Genomic DNA, 22634 nt, shown 5'->3' with positions numbered 1-22634 from the left:
CCCAGAACGTCCGGGCGGTATTTAATGAAGAGTCTAGACGTTTTTCTGATAGAGGCAGTCCTATCCACGTAGAACGCCAGTGCCCTGCGAACGTCTAAGAGGTGCAAATCCTGTTCCAGAGGGGAAGTAGGGTTCTGGAAAAAGGAGGGTAAAATCAGATCCTGGGAGAGGTGAAAGGATGTAGCTACTTTAGGGAGGAAGGCTATATCAGTCCTAAGAACGACCTTGTCGCTATGAAATTTTAGATAGGGAGGGTCCGCCCTGAGGGCACAGAGCTCGCTAGCCCGACGAGCCGATGTGACCGCCACTAGAAACGCCGTTTTCCACGACAGGTGAGACAAGCTGACGGTCGCCAACGGTTCGAACGGAGGTCTCATTAGCACCTTAAGCACTAGATCCAGGTTCCACGAGGGAACTACGGGAGTAGTAGGGGGTCTGATGTTCAAGATCCCCCTCAAAAAGGTTTTCACTAACGGGTCCTCGAAACAGGAAGGCATACCCGACTTCCTGCGGAACCAGGAGATGGCGGCTAAGTAGCACTTAATAGAAGGGTGAGAGAGACCTGTGTCCAAGAGGGACGCCAAAAAATCTAGAATGACTGAGACCGGTGCTGTATGAGGATTCAATTCGCGGGCCCTAGAAAAGGATGCAAATCTAGACCACTTGTATAAATAGGAGCGTTTAGTAGAGGGCCTGTGGGCCGCTTCTAAAATTCGGAGCACTGCTTGAGGCAGGTTGGAGAACGCGTTCAGTGGCCGGGCAGGATCCGCCACGCCGTCAGTCTCAGTCTGTGTACCTCTGGGTACAGTACTTGATCTTGTTGACATGTCAGAAGGTCGGATCTGGGGGGAAGTCGCACAAAGATTCCCCGTGCAAGGCGGCGGAGTGGGGAGAACCAAGGCTGTCTCGGCCACCAGGGTGTTACTAAGATGCAGCGGGTGGCGTCCCTCTGTACTTTCGCTACCGTGCGTAGCAGCAGAGGGAAGGGGGGAAAGGCGTAAGTTGTCCATCCTGTCCAGGTGTGCAGGAAGGCGTCTCCCAGGCATCCCTCCTCCGCAGATGCGTGAGCCCTCGCGCAAAAGAGGGGGCATTTGGTGTTGGACCTCGACGCGAAGAGGTCGATGTCCGGAGTCCCCCACGCTCGGAAGAGTCTGTGGATCTCCTCCCCGTTCAGGGACCACTCGTGGTGCGCCAGCGGGTTGCGGCTCAAGGAGTCCGCTAGTATATTCTGTTCCCCGGGTACGTGTGTCGCTAATAGGTGGATCCCTCTGTCTATACACCACTCCCATATCTGGGTGGATAACGTCAGTAGGTTTGGGGAATGGGTGCCGCCCTGCTTGTTCAGGTAGTACATTACCGTCGTATTGTCGGTAAGTACCTGTACTACCTGACCTGTGACCACTCTTTCGAAGGCCTTTAGAGCTCTGTCGACGGCCATGAGCTCTAGAACGTTTATGTGGAGCTCGTTTTCTCGGTCTGACCACACGCCGTGAGCCACTAAACCCTGAGAATGTGCTCCCCACCCCGAAAGGGAAGAATCCGTCGTAACGGTTCTTGTGGCGGGGGGAATGTGGAAAGATAGGCCCGCACAAGCCCATGTAGGGTCCAACCAGCAACGGAGTGAGAACCGAACCCAAGGGGGGACTAATAGTTTGGTTGATGGGCTGTCCAACAAGGGGTTGAAGATGGACAGGAACCAGGATTGTAGCGGGCGCATGCGCAGTCTGGCATGTAGGATGGCTGATGTAGTTGACGCCATGTGGCCCAGCAAGACCTGCAGCTGTCTGGCTGTCACATGGGGTTCGGCCATAATCTGTTCGATCAGATCTCTGATGGTGGCGAAGCGGTCCTCCGGGAGGTAGGCCTTCTCGCGGACGGAGTCCAGGAGCACCCCGATGAACCGGATCTGCTGTGTCGGCACCAGGACGGACTTCTCCCGATTGAGGACGAGACCTAGGGCCTGGAGGAGAGACAAAACCATGGAGATGTGTGTTTGGAGTTTGCGGTAGGTCTCTGCCACAATCAGCCAATCGTCAATATAGGGGTAGACCGTGATTCCCTTGGTCCTAAGGTGGGCCATCACCACCGCCATGCATTTGGTAAAGACCCTTGGGGCCGTAGAAAGACCAAATGGAAGGACATTAAAACAATAAGGCTGACCGTTAATCCTAAAGGATAGAAACCTTCGGTGGTGTGGGGCAATAGAAATATGGAAATACGCGTCCTTAAGGTCGACCGTGGCGAACCAGGCGCGTTTAGGGAGAAGCGGAGTTATGGAAGCAAGAGTCACCATTCGAAACCTTTTCGGTTTAATGTGTTTATTGAGCTCTCGCAAGTCCAAGATGGGACGCAGCCCACCACCTTTCTTAGTAATCAGAAAATAACGAGAATAGAAACAAAAGGGGGCGGATACAGAGTCAACCATGGAAATAGCCCCTTTGTCTAGCAACATTCTAATCTCTTGCATGAGTTGCATGGAATGTGGGGTGTCTCGGTACAAACCAACTCTGGGGGTATCATCAAACTCGATAGAATAACCATTTGAAACAATAGATAACACCCAGACATCCGAAGTAATCTTTTCCCATTCAGAGTAGAAACCGGAGAGGCGGTCCGTAAAGTCGGGCAACGGCCCTGGTGGGTTCACCTCAACATCAACATTTAAACAGAGGGGGAAAGGCACTTTGGGCTGCGAGGTCATGACGGGGCATGTAACTGGGCTCGTACTTGGCTCTGGGTTGGGTAGAGGGGCGTCAAAGACGCTTCTTTGAGGCGCCAGGGGTTTTAGATTTTCCCTGAAAGGGTGGAGCCCTAGGTTTCTGGGAGTATGGGGTCCTTCTTCCCCCTTGGAATCTAGGCTGGCCCCCGAATCTGCCTCTAAAGGGTGTAGAATAGGGGCTACCGAATGGCCTCCGGTAGGAGGAGCTGCTTGGTTGCCATCTCCCTTTTTGTTGAGGGTACGGCTGCCATGAGTAGCCGAATTTAGATGCGGACTGCCTCACATCTTGTTTTTGTTTGAGGCGGTCATCGGTGTTGGGATTGAATAACCCCTCTTCGTGGAAGGGAAGGTCCTCGGCGAGGGCCTTCCCCTCCTCCGAGAGGTTAGCGGCCCTTAACCACGCATGACGCCTGATGGACGTGGCGGTGGCAAATAGGTTGCCGGAAGCCTCCGCCATGTGCTTCGCGAAATCCTTTTGAAGCTTGGCGAGGGTCAGGGCTTCGGTCTGTAGGGCCCTAGGGAAACGCTGGTCATCGGCCGGCAAAACCTCGATGTAGGGTAGCAGCCGGTTCCAGAGGAGGGTCTGGTACCCTGACATGTAGGTTGCATAGTGGGCCATCCTCGTAAAGAGGCCCGCAGAAAGGTAGGCCTTCTTACCGAGCGCTTCCAGTTTCCTGCCCTCTCTATCGGGGGGGGGGCAGTCTGGGAGGGTTTGGAACGTTTAGATTTTGAGACTTCTGCTACCACCGTGTTGGCCTTGGGAGGCGTTAGGACCCATTTGGCGGTAGTCATATCTATTTTATACATCGAGTCCAGGCGTCTAGGCACGGCTGGTACCGATGAAGGAGGCATATCAATTATCTTGGCCAACTTGAGCAAATATGGTAGGAGGGGGAGGGTGGAAGACACCACAACGTTTTGCTCCTCTGACGGAAACATTGGATCTTCCACATGCTCCGGGGGTTTCGGAGCAGGGATCTCCAGGGCCTTGATCATACGTTCTACCAAGGCGGCAAATTTATTATATTCTGCAGGCAAGACAGTGTCCTCACCCCCCAATGGTTGAGGAGCCTCATGTGGCTCAGCGTCAGAATTGGAGTCCTGTGGGTCGTCTTCATCGTGGGTTACAGGAGCGGGCATGTCCGTGCCCGAGTCCATCGGTGGGGTGGTAGCGGCCTGTGGGGCGGACGAAGCCGCGATTGATGACATGGTAGGTAAACACAGGCTTTGGTTAGGTAGGCCCAGCGTGTCAGAAGTGCTGGGGCCGCCTAATGTCCCTCCATCTGCACAGCGGGCGCTTCCCGCGGATGTGCTGGGCCCAGCCAGGGCCAAGTTCACGCACTGAGTCCCACTTGAGGGGGCAGGGCCAGTCAACAGTGTGGTGGCAGCAGTCATCACTTGAGCGGAGGCCGCTGGTGCAGTCAGGGCAGGCCTGGCGGGTGCTGAAGGGCCCGTCCCGGTCATCAGCGTCGCTGATGGTGGAGGAGGCATCGGGAGCGATGGAGGCATGGGCACATAAACAAGCTGCCCTGCTGGGCCCAGTTGCCAGCATCCCGGAGGCGGCGCGTGGGTCGGTCCATAGGCCGTCCGGCGGCGGGATGAGGAGCGCGAAAATCGTGAACTGCGTCTGCGCCTCCTGCGCGGAGGGGAGGAGGAGGAGGAGGAGGAGGAAGAAGATGAGGAGGAGGATCGTGCCCTGCTCCTGGCATGGGAGCGTCGGTGTCGTCGGGAGCCTCTGCTCCTCCGAGATGGGGAACGGGAACGTCGTCTGCGCCTGCTGGCATGGCGCCCGGATCGACCCGATCTGCCCGATCTCGACTGGGGCGAGAGGGGATCCGCGGGAGGAGGCATCAGGCCGAGGGCATGGTTCCCTGTCGGTATCGTGCCCATAGGCCCCGCAGCGGGGCTCGTCCCTGCAAGCATAGGGACGCTCGGGTCCTGGGTGGGCGGGGCTTCGGCCGGCGCCTCCTGGATGGGCGGAGAGTCCCTGCCGGCTTCCTGGAGGGGCGGGGCTTCTGATAGCTCAGAAGCTGCGACCAAGCTCCCCGAGACCTGGATCCCGGCCGGGATCGGAATCGAAGTCGGGCCCGGAGAGAGGGCTGCAGGCATCATTGGTGTCCCTGCCGCTGCCATGAGGGGCCCGGCGTCATGGTGCAGGAGCGTAGGCATCGGGACGGGCGATGCTAGGTCTCCTCTCCCTTGCATTGGGGAAGGCGCCAGGGCGGGGGAGCCCGCTATGGTTTCAGCGGCCGACAGAGGTCGCGGGAGGCTGGTCGGGGCTCTTCCGGAATGGGAGGGGGGAGCGGAGGTTTTGTCCGCGTTTCCCGCTCTTTTCGCTGCCGCTTTCTTAGGCAGAGTAGGACGGCGGCCATCTTGGAGGCCCTTTTCTTTAGGCCTCTTGGCCTTCTTTTTAGCCATGGGATCGTCCAGGAGCGAAAAAGGTAAGTTGGGGCCGGGAGAGGGCCCAGTCTGTCCAGAGGGAGGCGGGGAGAGAAGAGCCTTCTCATACAAAGCAGCCTTAAGCCGCACCTCCCTATTTTTCCTTGTCTGGGCGGTAAAGGCTAGGCAAACCGCACACGATGCAGCAAGGTGGCCTTCGCCCAGGCAGGCTAGGCACAAGGAGTGACCATCCGTGTCCGGGAAGGTATTGGGACAGGATGGGTTGGAGCATCTCTTAAATGAGGTGGTAGACATGACGGGTCGTCAAAGGCAAGCCGGGTCAAGGGCTGGAGCAGATCAGAAAGGTCGAGCAGTCCGGGTCAATAGCCAGCAGAAGAAGGAAAGAGCTAGTTGAAATCGTCAGGCAAAATCGTAGTCAGGTCAAATCCAGTCAAGTCCGTTAAGTTCAAAGAAGGAGTCAATATAGAAAAATCCGAAGGATAAAGGGGTTCCCAAGCTATCCGAAGGACGCGGAAAAGAGAACTGACGGCTGGCCCCTCCCACGGGCTACTTATACTCGGGGCGAGGTGGGTGGGGCCAGTTAGGAGTCAAGTGTTTTTTCTTGTTCTAGAAGGTTCCGAAAGCTATTGCGCAAGCGCAAAGAGATATCATATGTGCGATTCACAGGGACTACGACAGGAAACATATTTATACATGACCATCACGTTTCTCAGCCTTCTCTTCTGAAGGACAAATGTGCCTAGCTCTTTAAGCTGCTCCTCATAGGGCTTGTTCTCTAGACTCTTGATCATTTTAGTCACCCTCCTCTGGACACATTCCAGCTTGTCAATATCTCCCTTCAATTGTGGTGCCCAGAATTGGACACAGTATTCCAGGTGTGGTCTAACCAAGGCAGAATAGAACATGGGTAGCATGACTTCCCTGGATCTAGACACTATACTATTGATGCAGGCCAAAATCCCATTGGCTTTTTTGCAGCCCCATCACATTGTTGGCTGTTGTTTAACTTGTTGTCCCGGAGGACTCCAAGATCTTTTTCACGCGCATTACTGTCGAGCCAGGCATCACCACCCATTCTGTATCTTTGCATTTCATTTTTTCTGCCTAAGTGGAGTATCTTGCATTTGTCCCTGTTGAACTTCATTTTGTTAGTTTTGGCCCATTATCTCTCTAATCTGTCAAGATGGTTTTGAATTCTGCTCCTGCCTTCTGGAGTATTGGCTCTCCCTCCCAATTTGGTGTTGTCTGCAAACTTGATCATGCCTTCTAACCCCTCATCTAAGTCATTCACAAAGATGTTGAACAGGACCAGGCCCACAACGGCCCGGTTCTGTTCAAATTTTTTTTATCAAACTGTTTTTATCAAGGTTTGGAACTACTCAGGAGATTGACAGTTCCATCTGCAAAAGTGTGGTTTACAAAATGCTATGGAGATTCCCCATTTTGCATCAACCCCAAAATTTCAGAATTTCGGGCCAAATACTGCTTCAGCGCTAGTCTACTAATCAGGATAACAAGCACTTACAGTTCTAGCAATTTTGGGATTGTTCTTTTATTCAAGGGATGTGGGTTTACACAAAATACGCTGAATTGTTCTCATTTGAACCTCTTTCTTCAGTCCCCATTCCTAAATCCTTCAGATCTCTCTGCACCCTGGTTGGATGAACCTGTAGTCAACACTACTTAAGAGTCTTATTCTTGCATTTACAACATGGAAGCTGCTGTCAAACATCAATTGGAGAGCCACAATTACTGATGGAGTTTTTCGGGTTAACCTGGCATGATGGGAGTTGTAGTTCACCCACAACCTTATGCATTTTGTACAATTAAAAAACAGACTTTTTCAAATAACCCGGTCAATGCTGGGTACACAAGCTAGTATGTAATAAAATGCAGTTTACATATACTGAACTATACTTTGAGTTATGTTGAACTATTTTACAAATTTCTCAGCTCCATCAGTAATTACACTTTGTTACGTTGGACAAGTTTGCTCTAGATGTATCATGAGTGGAGAGTGGGGTTCAGTGTGCTCTCTGGCTGTAGTAAACTGGTAAACTGCAACTCCCACTATGGTGAGTCAATCCCCAGATCCCTCCAGGAGGTTGAGTTAGCCATGGCGGTTCTGTGTGCCAAGTTTGTTCTCTGGTTGTGGGTGAACTGCAACTCCCAGAAGGGTCAATTCCCCCCAAACCCCTCCAGTAATCAGATTTTGGCATATCAGGTATGTGTGCCAAGCTTGGTCCAGATCCATCAGTGTTTGGGTTCAAAGTGCTCTCTGGATGTAGGTGAACTACAACTCCTCCAAATCAAGGTGTATTTCCCCCAAAGGCCTGCAGTATTTTTTGCTGGTCATGTGGGCTCTGTGTGCCAAGTTTGGTCCAATTCCATCTTTGGTGGAGTTCAGAGTGCTCATTAATTGCAGGAGAACTATCAATCCTAGTACCTACAACTCCAAAATGTCCAGGACAATTCCCCTCCAAACCCACCAGTATTCAAATTTGGTCATATCGGGTATGAATGTCAAGTTTGAACCGGTGTGTAGATTATTACTACACACCGGTTCAAATCCGGGGAGCGGAATGAGCTCCCGCTACTAGCCACAGCTTCTGCCAACCTAGCAGTTCGAAAACATGCAAATGTGAGTACAGCAATAGGTACCGATCCGGCGGGAAGGTAACAGCGCTCCATGCAGTCATGCCAGCCACATGACCTTGGAGGTGTCTATGGACAGCACTGACTCTTCATCTTATAAATGGAGATGAGTACCACCCCCAGGGTTAGACACAACTGGACTTAATGTCAGGGGAAAACCTTTACCTTTAATTCATTTCCAACAAAAGGCATCCCCCTAGAAACAATAATTACTCTCAGCGGCAGCATATTTCAACTGTCATTGCTCATTCCCCACTTGTATGGGAACCACACGTTTCCCACCCCTACTTTAGGCTATGCCCTAGTCTAACAGGAACACCCGCCGCACAAATGTAAGGAAGTACTCACAGTTACGGATATTATTCCACACAACTGTAGAAAAAAATGGATGACAGCAGAGACTTTCATAATCTAGCCTCTCTTTCTGCCCACACAACAGACTCTGCATCAGATCAAGAAACTCATTGCTGACTTTCACATCCTGAGGGAACTTCAGAAACCTCTGCAGTTGAAACAAAAAATAAATCTCACTCAATAGAATAGCAACCAAGGATGAAATACTAGGCTCCAAATTAGCGTCTTAAATTTGTTTAAACAGCATCCTCTTGTGTGGTATTACAAGCCACTTTTGAAACTTTCATTAGTTTCAAGAGCATGGAGACTACTGCTTGAGAAATACAAGTCAAAAGTTCACATGATGCATTGCTCGAGTCTTTGGATCCTAGCCTAGGCTTTGAATATCCTTCAGTGCACCCAAACTATTAGAGATAGCTAACCACAATACAGCAGAAAAATTACAAAATAATTGCAATAAACTACAACTTCCCAAGTATTCTCATTTGTTAGAAATAACGTTTCTAGCGGTAATGCAGATAAAAGCTTGGAAGAACAGAGACATTAATTAAGAAAATCTGAGATCCTCAAGTACATGCCAATAAAGATTTCCAATGCTTGAGGATGGGGCTTTAATGCTTCCTCCCAAAGACTAGTAAAAGTAAGCTAAATTATGTAAAGTAAGATAGATCATGCATATATGCCTCATTAATACCGGTCATAAAATCTCATATAATTTGGGTTTATGACACATAAAGTATTTGCCTTTAATAAGGCAAAGTATACAGAGATCTGAGTAAAGTTCAAGATATGATTAAATGAGCTTTTGCTATTAGCTAAGAAGCTATAATTTCATCAAGTTCAAAAGTTCCTGTTGCTAATAATGTTTCAGTCAATAGTGGTTGAAGCACTGTTAGAACAAAAAAAAACCTAGCGCAAAGCATAGAGCTCCTAATTCATTTGTGTCAAAGGAGGACTTGTACCTGAAAATTCATGATGTTATTAAAAGTTTTTGTTGAGGTCCCTTCACTAAATGGCAATTTTCCATAGGCCATTTCATAGGCGACCACGCCTAGTGACCACCAATCGCATTCAGCGCCATAGGAACCCTTGCCATCACCGTCTAAGACAGTTAACACCTCTGGAGCCATATAATCCGGAGTGCCCACTGGCAGTTTGGCATTTACCTGGAACAGAAACATAAATGGAAGAAGTACACTATTGCAGTTTAATATATTCCAGCTATTTCTCCCATTGCTTACAAAAGCAATCAGAAAGATGTATGCGCATGTATATTATAGATAGAAAACAATGGAGTCCATGTTTACCAAAACAGAGGTAGGCACCTTGTGACCATCCACATAGCCTTTGCCATTATAATCAATGATGGTGGGAGCTGCTGTGCAACAGGGGAAGGACTAAAACAAATATTCCTCTTATAAATAGATGGAACAGAGTGGGAAACTGGGAATATGTGTTGCATAAATGGCAAATCACCACCATCGTAGCATATATCTCACTCTCTTCTCCCTGGCTGAAGGTTCATGAGCATACTGTGGGATCACATAAAGCCACTTCATAAAAATGAACTTCGTAAAAATTAGATCCCATATCTGCCTCCGTTTTAATCAGAACCAGGGTTGTATTTTCTATTTATTTATTTACTTCATTTGTATACCGCCATTCTCAGCCCTAAGGCGACTCATAGCGGTTTACAACAAGCAAAAACAAGGCGAACAATCAAGGCAAAAATTCAATGCGGCATCAACAAGGTACTTAAAAACAGTTAACACAGACACAAATTAAACAATTTAACAGTAATAAACATTCAGTGGCGTCTCATAACTAGAATCATGATCCAAACTCGTCAGTCATAGTTCCATTTCATGAAATTCATTGCACTGCTTATTCAAACGCCTGTTCAAATAACCAGGTTTTCACTTTCCTCCGGAATACCATCAATGAGGGGGCCAATCTGATGTCCGTGGGAACGGCGTTCCACAGCCGAGGGGCCACCACCGAGAAGGCCCTGTCTCTCGTCCCCGCCAGCCGTGCCTGTGTTGCAGGCGGGATCGAGAGAAGGGCCTCCCCGGAAGATCTCAAAGTCCTAGTGGGTTCGTAGGTGGAGATGCGATCGGATAGGTAACTTGGGCCAGAACTGTTTAGGGCTTTATAGGCCAAAGCCAGCACTTTGAATTGGGCCCGGTAGCAAATTGGTAGCCAATGGAGCTGGCCAACTACACACAGAGTCCCATGCTCACCAAGCAGTTGGTTCAAGGAAGATAAGATTTCACTCTTTGGGAAACTGGTTTTTAACTCAACCTTCAACAGCAAAAGCAAGTCTACCGTCTCCAGGTTTGATGGGAGAGTATATTTCTCTATTCCAGGCCTACAAGACCTGTGATCCTTCAAGTGTTTTGGACTTTGAATTCCTGACATTGGACAAGCTGGACAGGGCTTCTGGAAGTTGGAGTCCCAAACACCTGAAGGGCCACCAGTTGTCTAGGCCTGCACAATTCTAACATATAGAATCCATCCTAACATATATTTTTGGTTGTGTTTATTCCTAAATGTGGTCATTCACCTGCATTCAGTCCTTCTTACACAGTGATTCTTAACCTTTTCTGGGCCGTAATCCTCTTTGAGAGCCCACTGAATGCTATAGACTATCCCACTCCGAACACAATTTTCAAAGTACTAGGACAAAAAAAACTTTTGTGGAAAAATCATCAAAGTCCACCCGCAGACCCCAGGTTAAGAATCCCTGCACTGACAGCAAGCTCAATGCATTGAATGCCTGGTCCATCCAAAACAGTACAACGTTTCCTACGTGCGTGGGGGATGGACCTCTTCAGTGGAATGAAGTACATCAATTTGCAAATAAAAAGACAATGAGTCCTGGTGAGCAGGAACCAAGAGGGAGGAAGCAGTGCACGTTGACAGCGGTTGAGCCTAACAAAGTGGTGTAAACAAACCAGAAGCTTGTTACTCAGTGAGTGTTTCAATTATGTCTAGGAATGAAAGTCTAGCAGATGAAACATGAAAGGGTCACGCACTCATCCAGGGAATGGAGGAAGGGAAATGGAGGGCGGCATTGGATCTGATCTGCTAAAGCCATTAAGAACTCAACAGAAAATTAGGGAAGGAGGACCCATTTCCCATATGCAGGCTCTCATTGCCTGCAAAGCAGCTACAAAACAAACCTCAACAAACACAACAAGTGTCCTCTTCCAACCTCCCTACGTGAGAAACAAGGGCACTTCTCTCAGGTGCTTGGAAACACACTTCTTAAAATTGAGTTGTGATTGCTTCCAAACTTTATTCCTTCTAGGCTACACAGCCCACAAACCTTTCTACAATATTTGCAAAGGATTCTAGGGTGTATATGAACTTGTGGTTAAAACAAACCAATATAAAGGGGAACAAACTCAGGGAGACTAGTTTATTGTTGGGCATCTTAAATGCCAACTATAATCCAGATGCAAATCTTGGAAATGCGGTACTATTGGAATAAAGGGGTGCTAGGATTAGTGGCCCCAAAGTGTGGCATTTCTTTTCTTTTTCACTTTTTCAAAAGAGATCCTTTGTTTAGCTTCCAAAAAAGCCAGGTAAACTCAACTGGAAAGCCATTCATCTCTCAAATAAAAAAAACACCACATTAGATAATGTTGCGAGTTTCACCTGGGGAAAAATCCAACCAATTATTTCACAGCCAGCAAAAAAATGAAGTAATAGTTTAATTATCATTATTTGCATTATTTAAAAAACCTGCATCCGGAGCAGATAAATAAGAGTAATTAGCCAAAACCTCATCTCTTTATGAAATGCTATTGCATCAGTTTAATCAAGATACATTTGTTCCTACCACAGGACACAACATTTTGAACTGTAATGAAGAACACCATTGTTCATCTGCCAGAAGAACTCCACAATTTAATGGAGATCCTTCTCAAATTAGTAAGTGTGCTATGAAAGCGGAGGACCAGGGCATATCCCGCATAACAGTGCTATCTGTTACTTCAACATCTTTTAACTAAGATACTTGTGTCTCCTGAGGAAGGAGTAGAACCTTTTTTAATAAAAAAAGAAACCAACTAGCTTCAGTAGAAAGCCTTACACAAAATTAATTATGTAAACAATTTGAAAAGCCTGCACTTTCTAAATATATATCAGAGATAATCTCTGCTGCAAAGCCATGGCTAATTATATTTGTCATCAGTCAGAGCGCACTCAGTATAGATTTTAACACTCCTAAGTTTATAGCTGGCATGTTATTTAAGTGAAGAGCGGGAAAAGCTTAAACCTGAGTTCCAGTTCTGGTCCTCAGTTGTTTCCTAGTTTTTGAACAGGTCCTCTCCCCATCCATGCCTTTAGGCCATCATTTGACATGATGGAGCTGAGCTATAAGAAGCCTCTCTTCTTCCTGTGTGGCCAAATAACTACTTTTGAGTAGGAGCAGCAAGAAAGCAGCTCTCCTTATCAATGGTGAAGTGTTCTGGAACAACAACCCATCATCTGGGTGGCTGTATGATTCCCATTCTTGCCTTTGAGCCAATGAACTGTGAACATGAGCTATGGTTAGTTCAAAACAAGCCAGGATTGTTGGTTTTAAAGTAACCACAGTTTCAGATGCAGACATCACAGCAAGTTGTGGTTAAACAAAAGGCAAAGCAAAAGCTTTCAGTTTCCTTTGTGGAGATAAAAAGCAGGGTATAAATAGACATCATCATCGCTTTCAAATTCCCGCCAACAAGAAAAAAAGTGAATGACAGCAGCCAGGAGAATGAGACTCCTGAACCAAGGTTGGGTAACTTGTACCCCACTAGATATTTCTGGACAGCAACTCCCAGTTAGCTGATGGTATGAAATACTGGGACTTGCTCAAATTTAGCACCAGGCTTGGGTCCACAAATGTTGGACCACAACTAATGTCTCACTCACTGGGTTTGATAGGAATTAGAGTCCATCACCCCCGAGGGCCCTCTAGTTCAGTGGTTTTCATCCTGTGGATGCCCAGGTGTTTTGGTCAACAACTCCTAGAAATCCCAGCCAGTTTACCAGCTGTTAGGATTTCTGGGAGTTGAAGACTAAAACATCTGGGGACCTACAGGTTGAGAACCACTGCGGTCTAGTTTAACACATTTGAATGAAGTCACGGCTTTTGACAACAGCGCTGCTCCCTCACCCACAGTTTCACTTCCACCAGGGCCTGCAGAGGCCCATGTAAAGGGCATGTTGGAAGGTTTTCTCCTCTGCTGCTTCAACATTATAGAATGTTTTTCCTGGATCTCACTCTTGTTGCTTCTAGCAAGGCAGTGAAGGCATTTCAAAGTGGCCTTTTCAATTCTGGCAATGTTTATTGATTAATGATGCTAATGCTATTTTGTTTAAATGGATGTGTTGTGATCATTTAAATTGTTTCATTGCTCAGAGTGCTTTTAATGAGATACCAGCCACCTTGAGCACTAATGCAGAGGCACGAACAGAAGTATAATAGGTGGAGGTAATTGTCTTGTTGAGTAATAACATGAATATGAAATTATCGTTGTCATCCCAACCCAAACTTAGCGCAGCATTTCGTGCAATGAACCAAGTTAAGAATCTGGCTCTGCTTCCAAACACAACCCCACAGCCGCTTTCTCTGCCATCCTTGCAGAGTTTGAGATTTGGAAAACATTATCACCTTCTCCTCGATGTGAATGAACTAATAGGCGTTTATCAAATTAAGTGCTGAAGCTACTAGATCCACAAGAAGTGCCTGAAAATATACACCCCACATTTGAAGCATTAATTAGCAGAGCTGTGCAACATTTCAAGAAAACATGAATGTAGGCGGGTGCTAATGTTGCTAACTTTAATTAAACCTTCAGTTATACCCGATGAAATCATCATGATTGCACAAGCTTTCCTTTTTTTTACTATGGTGCCATTCAGCTTGAATCCATATTTGCTAAGCGTGAAGGTTTACAGCCTTAATTTTCCTGAAAACGTATGACTCTCCCTCCTGCCCGGTTTCCATTCTTGGGAGAAATATTGGTCTGAACCCAATGTCCTGCTGGCACTGCAAAACCAGCATACAGTTATCTTTCCAAATTTACAGTTTTTATTATCTATGGGTTTTGTTGAAAACGTTCTCTCAGTCCTCCATTGTGACCTAGAGTCATACCTAAATTCCACTGTGACCTAGTCATCTAGAGATAACACCTTTTAGTCCTTCAATATGGTTCTTTGTTCAGCTTCCAGAGATTGATCACTGAGTCATGCTGAAGACTGAGCCCCTTCCACACAACTGAATAAAATCCCACATTATCTGCTTTGAACTGGAGTATATGGCAGTGTGGACTCAGATAACCCAGTTCAAAGTAGACATTGTGGATTATCTGCCTTGATATTCTGGATTTTATGGCTGTATGGAAGGGCCCTTAGACAATCCTAAAGAGGTGTTCTCACAGGTAAAAAATAACAATGTCTTTATTTGCAATCTTTCCTTTTCATTAGGGTCCTGGGGCCCTGACTGCAATGAATGTGGAGGGCTCACTGTAATGCCACTTCCTTTCTCCTGCATTCTTGGAGCTGCTGGGAAACCAGTTCCAGAGAGCTTCACAATCCCCTCTACAGATGTGAGGGGTTTATGCAAGGGATTGTGCCCACTGTGCTTTGGGGAACATAACTGACGCAATGACAATTTATAATTTTCCAAGGTTCTTTGATGTAAGCCCTAGTTTTTAACCTTAAAAATAAAACCCAAAATGAGGACAACTTCTTAGAGATTTCTGTCAGCGAGCCGGTTAAATAGGCCTTTGGAATCGACAAAAATATTGTACCCAACGAAGGACTGAAAATCCTCCTGTCTGGCATGCATAGCATAGATCTTTAGTGCATTTTTCAAAAGCAAGAACAATCTATATAACATGGAAAATCAATTTATACTATAATTAAAAGTGTTGGTTATGCAATATAAATCAACATACACCCCTATGAAGATACCATACTCAGTACTTCACCTTATGGGAACGGGGGTCTGGTTGTGATCTATTTTGTACAGAACCAGTTATGAAACTGGTCTGTTATTGCTTGATCACAGAGTTACCAAACTGGTGACATCCTGTTATAGAGCAGCCACCAGAGGCTGATGGTTTAACTGATGATTTAGAGAGGATTGTGAGCTTTCCTGTGGCACAAAGTGATGATCTCTCAAGTCTGGGAAATTATGGTTCTCTCTGGGAGAAAACCGGCTCGGAAAGTGCAGGGCCTCAAGGGCATTCAGGGGAGTCAGAAGTAGCAACCGCAGACAAAGAATCAAGTGAAGAGCTTAGTGATAAGGAGGGTTCCCATGAGAACCCACTTGTAGCTATGGAGATCAACAAAAGTCTGTTTACAAATCAGAGCCGAAAATAGATTGCGTCATTCAGAGAGATTATGTGGAAAAATTGTGAAGGAAATTCATGGGAAACAGAATGATTTCATGGGTGTCTATTTAACAAGTTGTTAACTTTAAGGTCCGTTTAGGCAACACTGTGTTAGAGTTCGAAGCTAAGGCTGAGTTCTCTTGTTCCTGGTTCAAGTCAAGCTTTGATTTTGGATTTAATATATCCTGGGAGTTTTCTATGTTGCTGTTCATGTTACTCCTGTTCAAGTTTCATTAGTCATACCTTCTTGATTGTGGACGTATGCTATATCTGTGATTCCTGGCTATTCCTGAACTTTGTCACCTTTGGAACTTTATGAGATATTTGGATTATGTGTTTGGTTATCACCTGTTGCTAAACCTTTTTTGGATTATATATCTTTGTTTCTTAGTCCTGATTTTTATGTGCTTTAACAATAAACTGTTTGCTTATATACCTGGACTCTTATGTGGTGTGGTGATCATAGGTGTTTCCAGGCCTGGAGTGCAACACATCCAAACATTTCCTGCAATCTGCAAAATTCTGGATTTTTTTTTAAATCCCTGTTTTCCCTGAAAACCATGATAGTTCCCCTTAGGACCACCCTAAGATAGAAACCACTTCAAGGCACACAACAACAAACCAATAAGCCAAATTAAACTGATGTTTTTCCTCTGTTTTCATTCCACACTGCTTTATTACCATTTTCTCCACTGTCATTTTGGCAGCTGATCCAAAGTCCACCAGCTTAATATGCCCTGTTCGATCAATGAGTATATTCTCCGGCTTTATATCTCTGTAAAGAAACAGAAAACAAGCAGTGTAACTCTTTTTATCAGACCTGAAGTATTCACCCTACTATTTGGCTAGTATTGGAACTGAATGTATTATTTAATGCTTAAAAAAACTTCTGTGCTCCATATTGTTTTTGATGTTCTGTTTTAATGTATATTCAAAGGCACTTTGGGTCCCATTTGGGAGAAAACCAAGATATATATCAAACAAATACATAAGTAAAACAAAATGAACCACAACCAAAGAAGTGGATGTTTTTACCTCGGCACCAACTCCTTTTCAACATAAGTGAAGATCAAGCATATTGCGCCTGAAGCTTAATAATCACAGTTTCTATATATCTAATTATATGACATTCTTCATAATAGTTTTTTCTCTGCTCAAAGAGTTTCTAATATGGGAATGGCCATGATACGGCAACAGAGTATGTGTTTAAAAGTCCAAACACCTACTGGGCATATGCAAACTCTTGGGAATGTATATAGTAGATGTGCGAACCCCAGATAAAATTGACAGCAATCCTTGGCTTCTTTGTCTTTATTTACTGAAGTGACAATGAATATCAAGTTTCCAGAATAGTTTCTATGAAGAGTTTCCTAACGTCTAGTTAAGCGAATGGGTATGAAATGGAGGAACTCACTCACCGATGGACGTAGCCCATTTGATGGACACTATGAATGGCCAGAACTATCTCCGCTAGATAAAACTGAATAGCGTTTTCATCAAGTTGATCCTCATATCTGTTCAAGAATGACAGCAGATTGCCTCCAGGCTCATAGTCCATAACCTTCACAAATGTTTGAAAGTAATTAGACCGCACACATAGAGAAGTAAGTCCCATGAAGCTCTTATGTTTCAAAGTTGTCAACAATTAAAATGTTAAAAAATATGTGTGTACCACATGTACAGCATGTTTGTGCCCAGTAAAATCCATTTACCTATCTACCTACCTATAGGTAACATACCAATGACTACCCCAGTTAAAAGTCAGCACTGAAGAGGACATTCTAAAAAACTTCTAACATTTGTGCAAACCGAACCAAGGTTATTATATTGTTATTATATTGTTGTTACATAGCAACCTACCAGTAATATTGTGCAACATATCAACAGCATTACACTACATAGCAATCTATCACAATTCCGTGGTGGCCAACTACAAGGGTATATGTCTTTCACAGACAGACCTAATCAATCATTCCTTTATTTACATAATACAAAAAGGAAGAAGTTGTTTCTATGGGCTTTCAAGCAACTCTGTCTTGTGAGGGAGCTTGCACTGCCTTCTTCCTAGTTGAAGAGTGTTACTTTCCCAAGGTCACCCAGTTGGTTTCTTTGGCTGAGTGATGATTTGAACACAGACCTCTTTGAGTTTTAGTCCAATACTCAGATCACTATACCATCCTGACTCTCAAAAAGTACAATTAGAAATAGAAAAAAGCAATAGCAAACCATAGTAGCCATACAGTTAAAAGAGGGTGAATTATGTACTGATAAAGAAGAAAAACATCTAGACCTTTGTAAAGAAAAGAACCTAATTCAGCAAAGTCCTATTTTTCCCACATTATACAAAGAAAAGATATAAGAAAATATCCTGGCTAATCCTGCACATAACATAAAAATCAGGACTCAAAAACAGCTTTCATCTAGAGGAATGTAATAGCTCTACAAGCTAATAATTAACGTTGAGTTTTGGGACCCTGGATGCATCACAAAATATTATTTTTAATGAAAGCTGATTCCTCCTGCTGGAAAAGATTACCGCATGCAAAATGAAAGCACTTGGCAAAGTTCGCTGCAGGCAGCCTTTGTGGCTCACAGAATCCTCATCCCACCCCCCACCCCCAAAAGACCAGCAGCACCCCGCAAACACATGTCTAGCCATTAGGCCATTGGTGTAACAACTGGTATAGGACACCAATAGGACTGTAGCTTCACTCACCATGTAACACTGCACAGAAGGGAGAAAGGGGAATGATACCACCCACACCAGTCAGAAACCCCCTGAACTCCATTTCAAATCATGCTCTTTTATAAAGCTAGCATTTTAAAATATTTAGATAAGGGTTTATAATTGAAAAATGTAAATTAACTACCAAGTGCACCCCCTTCTTGGTTTCAAGCAGCTCTCACCTTTCCTTAGCAGCCAGGTTTAACATCCAATCTAATTTCCCCCTGTAATTGCTTTGAAGTGGATGCAGCATAATCAAACTTGATCCAACAGTCCTCAGCAGTCAGCAACTTGCCCAGACTGTGAAGGTGAAAGCTATCAACTCATTCAGAACCTAAAAACACAGAACTCACCAAATAGAGATTCTTTTGGTCCTGGAATGCACAATAGAGTTGTGGAATCCAAGGGCTGGAATTCTGGGATAATATATTCCTCTCTTCCTCAAAGAACGATACCTACAAATCAGTAGAAGACAAAAGAATGGAAGTGGACTGGAGTGTCAGTTTAAGGAGGAAGAGCCATTCACGTGTAAAGCCCAACCCTTCAACTACCATAAAGTTAATATTCAGATTCTGAAATATCTGTGTTGTGAATTTTTCAAGCCAAGTTTTTAGGCCTTCTAGAGATAGGCTTACAAAACAAGCATAGAGGTATGTTCAGACTTCTAGTATTCTAGACATCAGTTCATAAATTCTGACCACAGACCCCACTGGCTTTCACTTTCTTGTACAATGCCTTTCCCTCTGCCACCACTCCTACTTACTAAAAACAAAATCCCAAACTTTGAAGGTTTTCAGACATTCATGGGGGAATACATCAATTGAATAAACCTATGAACTGTTTTCATAGCTGTATTGCTCTGCATAATTTTAATGCACGATCTTTCAAGAAAGAAAGCCTGAATTCAACTGTCACTTCATTGTTAACATTCATCACATAGAGGAACACCTATCTTTTTTAGAAAAATGTATTCAATATACCTAGCCTAGCTTTCTCATTTCATAGCAACCTGCCTAGAACATGGAATAGGGTTGCAGTTCAGTGGGAGGCAACATGATTTTTCAGACAGCCAGTAACATTGTGGCCAAGAGCATAACCCCATACAGCCATCCACATATTGCTGGAACACTGTTACTACCATTCATCACCACTGGTCAGGTCTTCTGGGACAACCATGATGCCCCTTCTGTGACCTAGAAGTTTAGTTGACATTTTACCTCAGTCACTCTCTTGGTGACCCACAGCAACATTTGATCCAATTTGCAATATCTCACTGAGCCGTTTGGATGATAACATGTCATGTTTGATGTGAACTGTTCTGAAGGCTTGGAACATGTGACTACTGACAGTCCTCCAAAGAAACCCAACTGGTGCTTTATTTTGATTAGTTATGTAAAATAAATAATCTATCTATCTATACATATAATAAAAGTCAAAGTTTGTATGCGGAGGACAAAAGTGTGGCGGTGTATGTGCCAGCATTCTGAATGGCCAGCCTGAAAGTTCCAAGATTCTGATTGGCTGCCGCTGTGGTGCTATTTGCATATGGTCTCTGATTGGCCAGCTTTACAGGAGCCCCTGGTGGAGAAAAGGGTTCATGACAGAAACGGGAGACATGAGAGAAGGAAATTTGCATATGGTCTCTGATTGGCCAGCCTCAATTCCAAGATTCCGAGATGACAAAGAGAGGAAAGGAAAAGGCCGGGGGGGGGGGAGGGCTGGGTTAGAAAATTACCAATACAGACCAAACTTGGCAAACAGAGCCCCCATGACTCACTCTACATCCTACTACAGTTTGGAGGAGGATGAACCATGGATGATGGGACTTGCAGTACCATCACTCACATTCTGAGACCGCTGTGAATCTCATCCAATGACTGATCAAGGCCAAACTTGGCACATAGACCTCTCATGGCCCACTTTACTTCCTGGTAAAGTGGGTCATGAGTGTGGTTTGGCCGGGGATGGACCACGGATTATGGGACTTGCAGTACTTTTGCTCAATTCTTGAGACCACTGCAAACCTCATCCAATTATCAAAAAAGACCAAACTTGGCACACTGAGTCTCCATAACCCACTCTACATCCTGGTGCTGTTTCAAGCATGATGGATCATGGATGATGGGACTTGAATTACCTCCACTCAGTTCCCAAGACTTCTGCAACCCTCATCTAATGACCGATTAAGACCACAGTTGGCACACAGAGCCCCCATGGGCCACTCTACTTCCCGGTGCTGTTTGGAGGATGGACGATGGATGATGGGACTTCAAGTACCTCCACTCACTGCCCAAGACTGCTGCAACCCTCATCCAATTACCGATAAAGACCAAACCTGACACACTGAGTCTCCATGATGCACTCTACATCCTGGTGCGGTTTGGAGGAGGATGCACCATAGACGATGAGACTTGCAATATCTGCACTCCCTTCCTAAGACTATTACAACTGCCAACAATGATTGATCAGGACCACAATTTACACAGAGACCCCACAAGACCCACTCTACATCCTGGTGCGGTTTGGAAGAATTTGACAATGGATGATGGGACTTGCAGTCACTTCACTCACTTCCTGAAACCACTGAGACCCTCGCCAATGACTGATCAAGACCAAACTTGGCACAGAGTCCCCATGACCCACTCTACATCCTGGTGCACTTTCGAGGACAGACCATGGATAAATAAATTAAAAGGGCCGGATCAAGACTAGTGTAAAAACAGGACATGGGGGGAATGGGTAAGGTGCAATAACCCATCCCAACCATAGTAAAAGTGGGGCCTGTGGCTGCTCAGTTCCATGGCCTATTGGGTGACTGTCCAGGATAGAAGATGGAGGTGCAAGGCCAGATTCTAATAGCGTCCAGGAGCTGCGCTGGCACTAGTAATTCTCAAAGGCCTGGTGAAACCGCCATGTCTTCAAGCTCTTACGAAAAGAGGAGAGGGATGGGGCCTGTCTTATTTCCCTTGGAAGGGCGTTCCAGAGGCAGGGGGCCACCACCAAGAAGGCCCTCTCTCTCATCCCCACCAGCCGTACTTGTGACAGTGGTGGGCGTGAGAGAAGGGCCTCCCCAGAAGATCTTAGAGTTTGCGCCGGTTCATAGAAGGAGATGCGATCACGAAGATAGGCGGGGCCCAAACTATTTAGGGGTTCATAGGTTATAATCTGCACCTTGAATTTGGCTCGGCAACTTAGCGGCAGCCAATGGAGCTGTTTTAATAGGAAGGCTGTATGCTCCCTATAATTTGCTCCAGTTAGGAGCCTAGCTGCCATCCATTGTACCAGTTGAAATTTCCGGGCATCTTAAAGGGTAGCCCTACGTAGAGCACATTGGAGTAATCCAATCTGGATGTAACCAAGGCATGGACCACCCCGGCCAAGTCAGACTTCACGAGGTAAGTTTGCAGCTGGCAAAGGCCCGGACACCGCCAACATCTGAGCATCAAGCGACAGCGGTGATTCCAGGAAGACCCCCAAGCTCTTTTTCCATTTCATCCTCACTACAAAACTCTATAAGAACATGTTTTTTTTCTTTTATTTCGACCCCTTCCTTCCTTCTCCCCCCTATCTCTTTATATATTTGAATCAAGAGCACTTAATGGACCTTTTAAAATATTTTAATCACTCAATCCCTTTCCCTTCCTTTTACCCCACTCTTCCATATCTGGTGTTTTATTTTGATTAGTTATGTAAAATAGGTAGTAATAAAATTACTTTTTTAAGAAAAGAACACGTTTGGTTGACGATGACTGATCCCAGGTAATCCAGTGAACTTCATGGCTGAGGAGAGCTTTCAATCTGGGGTTTTGGGCATCCTAATGAGGGAACAACACTTTGAACCAATTCCACAAGACAGCTGTGAATTATATTAAGAGTCTCTAACCCAAATAACTAGTCTTCAGCAGCACAGTGAATTTCGTATTTGCTGCACACGGAAGATATGTTCAGCCATTTACTGAACTACTGGTAAGCATACCTGGCATTCAGATGAAGAAAACCTCCCTGTGCCTTACAATCCAAACTCGTCCGCAGCCTCCCAGTGATTACAACATGCTGACCAAGGTTTTTCATTGCTTATACATGTTTATGAGCAGTTTGAAAATTATAAGATTCAAAGAACATACCTGATCCTGTGCCAGAAGAGTCTCCTTGCTCATCACCTTCATGGCATAGACATCACTGGTCGCCTTCTCTCTTACTACCTGCACTTCTGCAAAGTGACCACATCCCACCAGACTTCTGACATCAAAGTCCTTCATGCTGGGCTGAAGCTCTTGTAACATGGCTATTGAACTTGAATCTACACAAAATTAGGCAGGAATCTTATGTTAAATGAAACAGGGCACCATGTACAATCTATATATATATAAATGTGAACGTCGTCGTTAGTGAT

At 45.4% G+C, this 22634-nt stretch overlaps 1 protein-coding gene across 9 annotated transcripts in view; it reads right to left on the bottom strand.

Moving 5' to 3' along the window:
• CIT (citron rho-interacting serine/threonine kinase) overlaps window positions 1-22634 on the bottom strand; it is a 125166-nt gene that overhangs the window by 89684 nt on the left and 12848 nt on the right. For all 9 annotated transcript variants that reach the window (XM_060785393.2, XM_060785395.2, XM_060785400.2 and 6 more), the window contains exons 4-9: window positions 22366-22541; window positions 18595-18696; window positions 16935-17077; window positions 16198-16291; window positions 9091-9294; window positions 8123-8276 (exon numbers count right to left, since the gene is read on the bottom strand). In XM_060785393.2, coding sequence (XP_060641376.2) covers window positions 8123-8276; window positions 9091-9294; window positions 16198-16291; window positions 16935-17077; window positions 18595-18696; window positions 22366-22541 — 873 coding nt within the window. The remainder of the gene's footprint in view (window positions 1-8122; window positions 8277-9090; window positions 9295-16197; window positions 16292-16934; window positions 17078-18594; window positions 18697-22365; window positions 22542-22634) is intronic.

Source organism: Anolis sagrei, chromosome X, assembly GCF_037176765.1.
Source record: "Anolis sagrei isolate rAnoSag1 chromosome X, rAnoSag1.mat, whole genome shotgun sequence".
In the NCBI taxonomy this organism is placed as follows: domain Eukaryota; kingdom Metazoa; phylum Chordata; class Lepidosauria; order Squamata; family Dactyloidae; genus Anolis; species Anolis sagrei.
This window is presented reverse-complemented; position numbering and strand designations above follow the sequence as displayed.